At 39.4% G+C, this 12,051-nt stretch overlaps 1 protein-coding gene across 1 annotated transcript; it reads right to left on the reverse strand.

Moving 5' to 3' along the window:
- On the reverse strand, positions 1–12,051 carry arhgap15 (Rho GTPase activating protein 15). Its single transcript, XM_059342398.1, has 14 exons — positions 11,997–12,051; positions 10,759–10,795; positions 8,919–9,078; positions 8,769–8,843; positions 6,246–6,389; positions 5,939–6,028; positions 4,549–4,647; positions 4,091–4,214; positions 3,881–4,015; positions 3,088–3,186; positions 2,895–2,972; positions 1,688–1,822; positions 1,487–1,592; positions 1–478 (listed from the first exon to the last, which is right to left on the reverse strand). Exons 1-14 carry the CDS (start codon positions 12,049–12,051, stop codon positions 295–297), a joined length of 1,521 nt encoding a protein of 506 aa, XP_059198381.1. The 3' UTR covers positions 1–294.

The following is a 12,051-nucleotide window of genomic DNA, read 5'->3' on the forward strand; positions in this document are numbered from 1 at the left end:
GTTGAATAGAACCATCTGAGAAACCATTGAAAACTGTCAGCAAAAGGACAGACACTTTGAAAAACCTCCCGAGCCACCTGAAACAGCTCAGCAGGTGACAGGTGGTGAGGTAAACTCACCAAAACAATGTTAATTAAAAAAATATCTTCTTAAACTTTGTACAGATCAAAAGACATTTGTTTATTTTATTTTTTTTACATACTTCTGTTTTCTGCTTAAACATGGAATGAGTTTGTTATAGTTGAAATGTGTACATGTGAGTCCGTCAGATAATCAGGTCCACCTCAGCACGCTTTACTTCCTGTCCAGGTTGAAGATTTCTCGGCTCTCAATGAGGATGAACTCCATAATCTGGTTCTGGTAGACCATGTTGACCGCCATGTTTCCCCCGTCCAGCTCGGGCCACATCAGCGTCGGGCCAAACACGATGCCGATGCCCTGGGTGGACATCAGGTTCTTCTTGGAAAAGGCCAGAACTCTGCAGCAGGGAAACTCCAGTGAGTACCAAGGTTATAATAGTTTGGGATTTTTCATTAGTTTTAGTTTTAATTTTGTTGTGAATTTTTCTTTTCAAATTCAGTTAGTTTTTAGAGTGAGTTTTCTAGTTTTAGTTTAGTTTTTATTTTTTGAAAATGCTTAGTTTTAGTTTAGTATTTATTTGTTTTAGTGTTAGTTTTAGTTTTTTGTAATGGGCTATACGTTGGGTGCCAGATTCAAAGAGGTCATAATAAATTTTGTCTTTATTTCCTTTGGTTTATCCATCTCAGTGCCAATAAGGTTATTAACTCTTACAGTTCTGGGGGTTTTGAATTTGGTTTGAGTGTAGACATCCCAGTCTCAGTAAACATATTCACCATGTGTTCCTGCATGTTCGAATAGAAACACTGAATTATGAATGAAAAAAGTTGACGAAAACGAAAACTAAGGACATTTTCACGATAATTTTAGTTAGTTTTAGTTAGTTTTGTAACCACAAAATACAGTTTCAGTTAGTTATCGTTTTTTTAAAAACTTTATTCTTATTTCAGTTAACGAAAATGTTTTTTCAATTCTAGTTTTCGTTATTTCGTTAGTTTTCGTAACTATAATAACCTTGGTGAGTACCATGTGTTTTAATGAGTATTTTTACAGTACAGTACTTTACATTTTACGTCATAAAGTAAACCACATTTTACAATCCTAAAATGTGACATTTACATCAGTATGTTTTGTATTTGTGCTTCATTTTTAGGGCTGGGTGGTATAGCCCAAAAAATAATGAAATTAATTATCAGGTCAAATCTTTATTTCTTCCAAGTTGCAAGGCTGATTTTGGCTGCTGAGTTAAATTTGAAGAAACCTTGATGCCACGACACTAAAACACTAACATTTCTCTGATTGTCGGAATCTTTAATGATGTGATGGTTTCTAGATGGTTGTGTGTTGAAAGACAGTCTAACAATGTTTCTACTGAATCTCCAGTTGTGGCTCAGGTGTGTGCAGGTACCTGTGCAGGTGACTGAAGAGCAGCTTCATGGTGTCATGGTTGGGTTTGGGCAGTTCCTGGATCAGTTTCTTCACAGCCTGAATTTTGTGTTTGGATTCTTTAGTCTCTGTTCAGAGAAAACACAGGAGCAATATTTTAATATATGCATCTTATTGTAGTTAAACATATTTTGTATGTGGACAGCATTGCAGTTTGACTCACTGACGGCCTCCAAAAAAGGCTGGAAGAACCTGAAGGGGAAGAGCGGCTCAGGCAGCTCCCGGAAAAACATTTTGAGGGCTCCGGTGACGACATGGATGTCCTCCCACTGACTGTGGTCCAGGTCCAGGTGCTCCTCTGGGGGGAGAGACCAGAAGCAGACACAGGATCCTTTGATAATGTCTATTTTGATATACAAATATTAATATCACAATAAGTTTAGCTGATGAGCTGGACTCAAGTCCAGCTGATTATAGTTTTTCAGCAGCGAACCATGAAGTCAGACTTTCAGTTTCACTCTCAGCTGCAAACCGTTAAGGTGAGTACTGAAGGTCTGATGAAACCAACTGAACCTTCAGAGTCTTCAGAGTTGAAAACAGCAAACAGAGACCAGGGACAGTCCTGATGGAGACCAACAACCACTGAGAACCTGTTTGATGTTTGAGGTTCCTCATATTCCTGCAGTACACGCTACAGCAGCTATTCTCAATCTTTTTGAGTCGCGACCCCCAATTTAACATGTATGTTGTCCGCGACCCCGCTCACTGAACACAATCTCACACGCACAGTTCAGATCACCCAAAAAAGAAACAAAATGACCAAAAAAAGGAAACAAAATGACCAAAAAAGACACAAATTGACCACAAAATGATCAAAAAAGACACAAAATGACCAAAAAAGGAAACAAAACTACCAGAAAAGACACAAAATGACCAAAAAAGACACAAAATGACCAAACAAAGAAACAAAATTACCAAAAAGACAGAAAGTGACTAAAAAAAGACAGAAAATGACGAAAAAAAAGGAAACAAAATGACTAAAAAAGACACAAATTGACCACAAAATGATCAAAAAAAGACACAAAAGACACAATATGACAAAAAAAAAGACATTAAGTTACCAAAAAGACTAAAACACATTAATAAATTAACTTTAACACAGTGGAGACAGAGCTGACTTCCAAAATGATTTGGCGACCCCTAGAAAGAATCTTGCGACCCCAATTGGGGTCCCGACCCCAAGGTTGAGAATAGCTGCCCTACAGGACTCCTGGTGGGGCACAGAACACATTTAGACCGTATTCCCATGAGGGAATCTGGTCTAAATGTGTCATTATGTTTGATAGTTCCCATCAAACACAATATTAAAATGTCCTGTTGTAAATGTAAGCTATAGGAGACAGGGCAGGGTCCAACAGTGAGGAACTGACCCTGATCCACGATGAAGCGAAGTTTCTGGATTGTGGCCAGATTTCCACTGACTCTGTAGATCCCGTCAGCCTCCAGACCTGAAACCACAAACACACAATATGAAAAGGCACCTCTGGATTTTAATGGTGTTTTCTCTGGCAGCTGCTTCTGTAAATGTTGTTGGTTCTTTATCAGCGGAGGTCGGTGACATACCTCGCTTGTCAACGGCATCCAAACACGTCTGAACGAACCTGGGCACCGTGGTTCCTTCACGCTCACAAAGAGTCAACAGATGGCAGCCGAAAACCCGATCTGACACACACATATAGAACATGTATAACATTAAGTTTGATGGGAATGAATTAGGAATTGTTATTATCCGCCTGCTTATTGGATCGTATCAGTCATGATGCAAAATGGTGCAGCAGACATGAATATAGAATATTTTGAAAGAATCCTGGGTAACGCTTTATACTAAAGTCCTTGTAATAACCATTAATTAACAAGTAATAAGGCCCTTGTAAGTCCTTACAAGATGCTTATTAACATTACTGTGTGTTTATAAGCCTATATTAGTGTTAATAATGGCATTATAATACAGCTAATAGCAGGCGATAAGAGATTTATAATAAGAACATTAATAAAAGCCTCATGAGTATCTTATAATTCTTCATAATAGCATTACAAACACCCATAACCCACCCATTATGTCTTTGCCATGCCTTTATTAATCTTTTGTTTGCTTATTGATATTAAAATATACTTTATTGCTCATCTATTATAAGTTAACTATGCACTTGTTAACAGTTAACTATGCTTTTTGCAGCTAAAGGGATCTAAAGCGAGAACAATGCCTTATTACTTGTTAATTAATGGTTATTACAAGGACCTTAATATAAAGCGTTACCGAATATAGATATAATAAAAGCATAAAATAAAGTAATTATGATCCTGTCAGACAGACCACATATGTTCCAGTTTCATGTGTAAAAAAAAAAGCGGGAACCTTTGATGAGGCCTTTCTCCTGCAGCGTCTTCATGGACGGACGTCTGCTGATGAACTTCTTCAGTCGGTTCTTCACGCCATTCTTGTCGGCGCTGTCAGACGCGCTGTGTTTCAGCTTGGCACTGCCGAACATATCTGCAGAAAAACCAACATCTGTCAGTCTATACTACTTGTACTGCTAATAATAGTTTGTGTCTGTGGGCGTCTTACTGATGGAGCGTCTGTGGACGGGGTTGCGTTGCTTGGCGTTGGGGGAGGCGGAGCCATATCCAGGTAATGAGCTGTGTCTGGGCAGGTACTCTGTGCTGTTTGATCTCCGCAGAGGAAGTTTAGTCTGAAACAATCGCAGGAAGCTTTGAAACAACTAATAACCTAAAGAAGATCAGGTGGGGCTGCTCATTTTGAAAACCATATAAATAATGTCTTTATGTCTCAGATACAACTGAAAACGAGACATCTAACTCAGACTGCAGATCTCTGCATGGTACTAAAAAACAGAAATACATTTTTTAAGACGTCTAAATTTTGACGCACTTCACAGCATTGATAACGTGTCCCACATTGTCCCACACTGTCCCATATTTTCCCACATTGTCCCACATTTGGTTTATTGAGGTCACTGCAGTCAAGACCCCAGTTGGTGTTCAAAGACAGCAGAGAGTTCTTACTGAAGAGTCAACGGTCTTTCTGATGGCGTCGTACCATTTAGTGGCGGTGGAGTAACCGTCCGTCTGGAGGAGGTACTCACTTCCTGTGTTTGTTGTGATCTGGAAAATTTGAAGGTGAGTAAAGTCAGAAACCACTTCTTCCATACATACATTAATAATAACTAGAAAATTTCCTCTGGGGAAACTTTGAAAGGGCCACGGGGGCTACTGCCGGTGTGTGTACACGATGATGAGATTCTTCAGAGATTTTAAACTATGCCCTTTAACCTCAAAATGTGTGTGTGTGTTTAAAATTAAAATCACATAAAGTTACTGTGTGTGTGTGTGTGTGTGTGTGCGTGCGTGCGTGCGTGTGTGTGTGTGTGTGTATCTGTAACTGTAATCACATCAAAGATCAAAGGCAATCAGATCAAAGCAATCAACAGAATTAACTGACACCACCTGTTAATGAAAGAGTGACAGCAGCCAGAGGTGGACAGACTGGAATTTCTGGCCTCGAACAGAAAGCATTTTTGGCAAAACCATAATACCTATCATTGATCCGACTTCACTTTGAGCGTCCCGAGTTCTTCCTGAACGTCCACATATGTTTTTTTTTAAGAAAAATGAAAAAATAGCTTTGTTAGAGCGATCTAAAAAAACTGTTCCATCTTCCTTTTTTCCGAAATCTTCCTGCGTTTTTAATATGGGACCCAATGAGGCTGTTGGTGGTGTTGGTGGATCATCTGTGCGTCCTACGCCCAAACTATAACTCTGACAGCTTTACCAGAGGATTGTGAGTGAGAAGACAAATTTTCCTACGTTTCTATGTATAAATTATTTCTGTAGAGTGGAATTTGCGGCCTGGAGCGCAGTTTTCAAATTTATTTTTTGACAGTTTTACCTCTCCCTCTACACTCTGGTGATGATGTCACACACTGTGACACGCACATTCCGTGCAATACACACCCATTATAATCTCAGAATTTCTCCAAAAATGATCATGTTCATTGAACAGGGATTGATAAAAAACTATATGACCTATCGAAACGTGGATTAATATACCAATACACAAGACTTGTGTCTACTGTTTAAAGTTTAAATGGAGTCTCTAGGTGAAATTATGCCGGAGAAGTAGACGTTTAAAAATCTCCAATTGTTGTTCTTTTTCGCTCATTTTTTGTCGGCCGTCCCATTCACTTCAATGCAAAATTTTGGGCAGTTTTTTTGTAACAAAATTTGTATTCCGTAGAGAAAAGTAATAGCACACCGATCCCGATCAAACCGCACGTTTTGATATATAATTTGTCCTGCAACTCTTGAAGTTGTAGGACTAGTAGCGGGACGAAATTGCGTCCGGAAGAGGAAGAAGAAGAAATCCACAGTATAACAGTAGTGCAGTTTCTGTTACCTGGAAGACATTCTTCCTGCTCGACTTCTCTGTTGTCCAGTGGATAACTGCTCCGCACAGCTGGACCACATCTGTCTTTCCTCCAGGTTTCTAAACACAGAGGTCAGAGGTTTACTGTTAGCAGTTTATTCTGCAGTCACTTCACTGACCAACAGAAATGAGTCAGTTTTAGTTGGCCTTAGAAAGACGAGTCACAAACATGTTGCTGATATTACAGGATGACTGACTCGACTCAGTCAGCCGTGTGACGTCTCACTTCATGAAACAAAGATACAGAAGAAATATTAGAGACTGAATGTTCTCATACCGGACCCGTTTCCTGTTGTTTCTCTTTATAAAGCAGCAGCTGGTCTGTGGTCAGAACACTCCACATCAAGGTCCAGTTCTTCCTCTGCTTCTTACCGCAGTCAGAGATTTTAGCCACATTCAGGTGTTCACCTTTCAGCTCCACCTGGACACACACACACACACACACACACACACACACACACACGTAGATGAATGGAAAGTAATCATGATGTTTCAAAAATTCAGTTCATCGAAAGGAAAGAAAGACCAGCCGACAAAGCCACATACCATTAGAGTGACATACCGACAGAGCCACATACTAACAGAGCAACACAAGACAAATCGACATACAGATCGAGCCACAGAGCCATATTTAACGACAGAGGGACATACAGACAGAGCGTCTGACTGACAGAGCCATATACCGACAGAGCGACATGTTCAGATTAAATAATACCAATAATGCAGTGTGAGGAGAAGACAGTTTGGAGTTGACATTAGATTAACCCTAACCCTGGATTCTGGTGCTACATGAGTTGACATTAACTCGTTAACTGGGACAGTTCTGGAGCTAAATGAGTTGACATTAACTCGTTAACTGGGACAGTTCTGGAGCTAAATGAGTTGACATTAACTCGTTAATGGGACAGTTCTGGAGCTAAATGAGTTGACATTAACTCGTTAACGGGACAGTTCTGGAGCTAAATGAGTTGACATTAACTCGTTAACTGGGACAGTTCTGGAGCTAAATGATTGACATTAACTCGTTAACTGGGACAGTTCTGGAGCTTAATGAGTTGACATTAACTCGTTAACGGGACAGTTCTGGAGCTAAATGAGTTGACATTAACTCGTTAACTGGGACATTGTTGGAGCTAAATGAGTTGACATTAACTTGTTAACTGGGACAGTTCTGGAGCTAAATGAGTTGACACTAACTCGTTAATGGGACAGTTCTGGAGCTAAATGAGTTGACATTAACTCGTTAATGGGACAGTTCTGGAGCTAAATGAGTTGACATTAACTCGTTAACGGGACAGTTCTGGAGCTAAATGAGTTGACATTAGCTCGTTAACGGGACAGTTCTGGAGCTACATGAGTTGACATTAACTCGTTAACGGGACAGTTCTGGAGCTAAATGAGTTGACATTAACTCGTTAACGGGACAGTTCTGGAGCTACATGAGTTGACATTAACTCGTTAACGGGACAGTTCTGGAGCTAAATGAGTTGACATTAACTCGTTAACGGGACAGTTCTGGAGCTAAATGAGATGACATTAACTCGTTAACGGGACAGTTCTGGAGCTAAATGAGATGACATTAACTCGTTAACGGGACAGTTCTGGAGCTAAATGAGTTGACATTAACTCGTTAATGGGACAATTCTGGAGCTAAATGAGTTGACATTAACTCGTTAACAGGGACATTGTTGGAGCTAAATGAGTTGACATTAACTCGTTAACGGGACAGTTCTGGAGCTAAATGAGTTGACATTAACTCGTTAACGGGACAGTTCTGGAGCTAAATGAGTTGACATTAACTCGTTAATGGGACAGTTCTGGAGCTAAATGAGTTGACATTAACTCGTTAACGGGACAGTTCTGGAGCTAAATGAGTTGACATTAACTCGTTAACTGGGAGAGTTATGGAGCTAAATGAGTTGACATTAACTCATTAACTGGGACAGTTCTGGAGCTAAATGAGTTGACATTAACTCGTTAATGGGACAGTTCTGGAGCTAAATGAGTTGACATTAACTCGTTAACGGGACAGTTCTGGAGCTACATGAGTTGACATTAACTCGTTAATGGGACAGTACTGGAGCTAAATGAGTTGACATTAACTCGTTAACAGGGACAGTTCTGGAGCTAAATGAGTTGACATTAACTCGTTAACGGGACAGTTCTGGAGCTAAATGAGTTGACATTAACTCGTTAATGGGACAGTTCTGGAGCTAAATGAGTTGACATTAACTCGTTAACGGGACAGTTCTGGAGCTAAATGAGTTGACATTAACTCGTTAACGGGACAGTTCTGGAGCTAATGAGTTGACATTAACTCGTTAACGGGACAGTTCTGGAGCTAATGAGTTGACATTAACTCGTTAACGGGACAGTTCTGGAGCTAATGAGTTGACATTAACTCGTTAACGGGACAGTTCTGGAGCTAAATGAGTTGATATTAACTCGTTAACGGGACAGTTCTGGAGCTAAATGAGTTGACATTAACTCGTTAACGGGACAGTTCTGGAGCTAAATGAGTTGACATTAACTCGTTAACAGGACAGTTCTGGAGCTAAATGAGTTGACATTAACTCGTTAACAGGACAGTTCTGGAGCTAAATGAGTTGGCATTAACTCGTTAACTGGGACAGTTCTGGAGCTAAATGAGTTGACATTAACTCGTTAACGGGACAGTTCTGGAGCTAAATGAGTTGACATTAACTCGTTAACGGGACAGTTCTGGAGCTAAATGAGTTGACATTTACTCGTTAATGGGACAGTTCTGGAGCTTAATGAGGGTCGTGGTAGCAGGACCCACCAGTGGTTCAGAAGCAGCAGCTCCTCCTGAGACTAGGACGCTGTGCTGAGACTGATTCCTGCGGTGCCGAGACATCTAGCAACAGAAGAATAAAGTGTTAGAGGTGAAGCAGAGCGCCCTCTGCAGGATGGAGGCTGTCTGTTGACTCACGGGCTTCGGTGGGAGGTCAGAGTCCTGCAGCACCATGGACTTGGACTGACTGAGGCGCTCTCCGGAGCTCTGGGAAGTCTTAATGCGCATGTGGACGGCTCCCTGCGGCGTCGTGCTGCGCTGCGGAGGAGGTGGCTTTGCCACACTCAGGTTTGTGATTCTGTGGAGAAACAAACAAAAACAAGTCAATATGAAAAACTTGTCAACATGTTCTCAGTCATCGTTCTGTAAAAACTGACTTTGTTAGTGTGCCAAAAACATTATAGTTCTTATAAATACGGGAAGATGGCTTCCTGCTGTAAACCCACTCTGTGATCGATGTGGACAGGCACCCACCTCATTAGCACATATGTTTTGGACTTGTCCAAGCATCACCACCTACTGGGTTAAGATATTTCAAAGTTTATCTGAGATTTTCCAGAAATATATTAAACCAGACCCAGTTCTTGCCATGTTTGGGGTTGGCTCCGCTGCCATGGAGCTCTCTTTGTCAAATAACCAAAAGAATGTGATTTGTTTTGTGACACTGTTAGCGAAAAGAACAATTCTGCTGAACTGGAAACAAAAAAATCCTCCAGTTTATCAAACTTTAATGAATGATATAATGTAACATTTGCAGTTAGAAAATATAAAATTCACCCTGAGAGGTAAGATAGATACCTTTTACACAATATGGCAGCCATTTATGGATTATTATACTAATATATAAGTGAAAAATTAACAAATGTAAATTTTGGAAAACCTGACATCCTCTGAGTTGTAGTATTAATATTTACATCTATTTTATTTATAAATACGGGAAGATGAAACATTTCCTCTAACTATAGACTATGTGTTTATAACAAAGTGAGAAAACTTTAGTTCGTTTAAATTGTGTGGAAGACGTTTTCCTGTCTGGGTTCCTGTTTGCAGCTGTGATTGCTTCACTGAGTTTCACAACATTTGTTCTTGTGTTGACGACGAGGAAAACTAAACTCATACAAACTACAGAGTAATAGAGTGTGTTTAGTTATATAAAAAAGTGAGGTCTCTTTATTAACCCGTGCTTAAAATGTGCAGCTTTCTTATTATAAATTGGAATTCATAATTCAAAAAGAAAAACTAAGACTCATGCACAGCGACATTATGGAAACAGCTGATGAACTGATGCATGAAATTAGTAATTATAACTTATGTAATACACATCAAATGTATTTATTGCAGAGCTGCTTTATCATAAACATTAAAACCAGCTGTGATATTTGGGAGTTGTTGATATTATTAAGCACCTTTACTGTAAATGAACATTATTAGTTGTAGAAATTACATCAAAGAGCATTAAAGAACAGAACGGTAGTTTTCACTCATATCTTCTAATATTGGTCATTAATCATCAAGTAGCCTTTTACTGAAGCATCGCTGTCACTTTAAAATGACACAGCTCTGTGGGTTTAGACCATTTTAGTAAGTGACTGAGTTAAAAACCACATTATACACCATGCAACATCTGATGGTGAGAGCCATAGCTTCACTAACAGGAAACAAACTGAACCCTGCATACGGAAGCTGGAACTTCAGTCGAACTCTGGCCTCCTACAGAATGGAAATGTTCAAACCAGAGAAGGGAGGTTTTAACTCTGAATCATAGCATCTGTCTTTAAAATCAAGAAGTGGAAACAATCGTCCATCCAAAGTTGCGTGATTCACACATCAGTGAGTTTAGGCCTGCAGAGTAAATCCATCAAACCAAGAGAGATAATGATGTGAAGAAATATGCACCAACAGATCACCGAGACAACAAAACCAGACTCTAACCCTGACCCTAACCCCAAACCTGAGCCATCATTGAGTGTGATCTTACCTCGTCCCCGCCATCTCTGTGTCTCTGATCAGAGAGTCTGACAGTTAGAGGAAGTAGCGTTCATCACGTGCTTTCTTTAAACCAGCCGAGTGCTGCAACCTTCCTATTTCCTGAAGAAAAAAAAAGTCTAACCTCATTCTCATGAGACCAGACACGAGCAGTCTCCTACTGCTTTTAGAAACCTTTCATACTACATGGCCCAACATCAGAAACACTTTCTCTGTTTCACTTTATTCTGCTGATGTTTCCTATCCTTTTTAAACATGGTTACTGTAGAAATGCATGACATTTACCTGTTTTAAAGTTTTGATCTGATTTAAATGTCATAATGTGCATGTACATCAGTTCTTATCGATACTAATGGTCAAACATGTAGAAAGTTTCTGCACTGAGGGAACTTTACATTACTCTGTGTCAGTGTTTCCCTGTATTATCGTGCTAAAATCAACTGTAAATCCTCCTTTCAACGCTGACATTTTGATGATGTTCTTGTTTTTCTCTTGAGATGACTCCAGGCTGCTAGCTGGTCCTGAAGCTGAGAGCAACAGCTGCTCAGGGGTCAGCTGGGGACCAAAACTAAAAATAATATTAATAATAAGAAAAATAATTCTAAAACAGAATACAACAAAATTATTTTTTTAAAAAGGGAATAATAAACATTTAGAAATGGTGTTTATTTCATTTCTATTCATTCTGGGGTTTTAAATGTCAGCTATTGACTGACAATGAGCTACAATAATGATGATCATTACGCTATTTACTTTCATTGTATATTGTAATCTATATCAATGTAATATTCCCATTAAATGTTCCACAAATTATGAATAAATAAATACATTTAGGCATTAAATAATTAATAAAATGATATATAAATACAACTCGCTAGATATGTATATTTAAATAATTTTAAATAGTTATTTACATATACTACTTCATAAAATTAATAATTCTCTCAAATGTTGTGAATCATAATTCACTTCCCAGCATGCATTTCACTCCAAACGGGAAGATTTTTTCAGTTCTTTTATCTTTATTTTTTCTTCTTCTTCTTCTTCTTCTTCTTCTTCTTCTTCATTCCAAATGGGAGGATTGTTGAGTATTTTGTTAAAACACTTGCTCTTGAAGGTTAGGGTTAGAGTTAGATTTTAAAATCCACTCACATTAGGTTAGGGTTAGGGTTAGGTGAGGGGTTGCGGTTAGGTGAGGTGAAAGGTGCACAGTCCATCACCCCGACAGACCTCCCGTACTCCCGTTCCCATCTTGGCTGGCAGGCACACTGGCGTCTCCTGCCAT

Source organism: Centropristis striata, chromosome 10 (genome assembly GCF_030273125.1).
Source record: "Centropristis striata isolate RG_2023a ecotype Rhode Island chromosome 10, C.striata_1.0, whole genome shotgun sequence".
NCBI classification, from domain to species: domain Eukaryota; kingdom Metazoa; phylum Chordata; class Actinopteri; order Perciformes; family Serranidae; genus Centropristis; species Centropristis striata.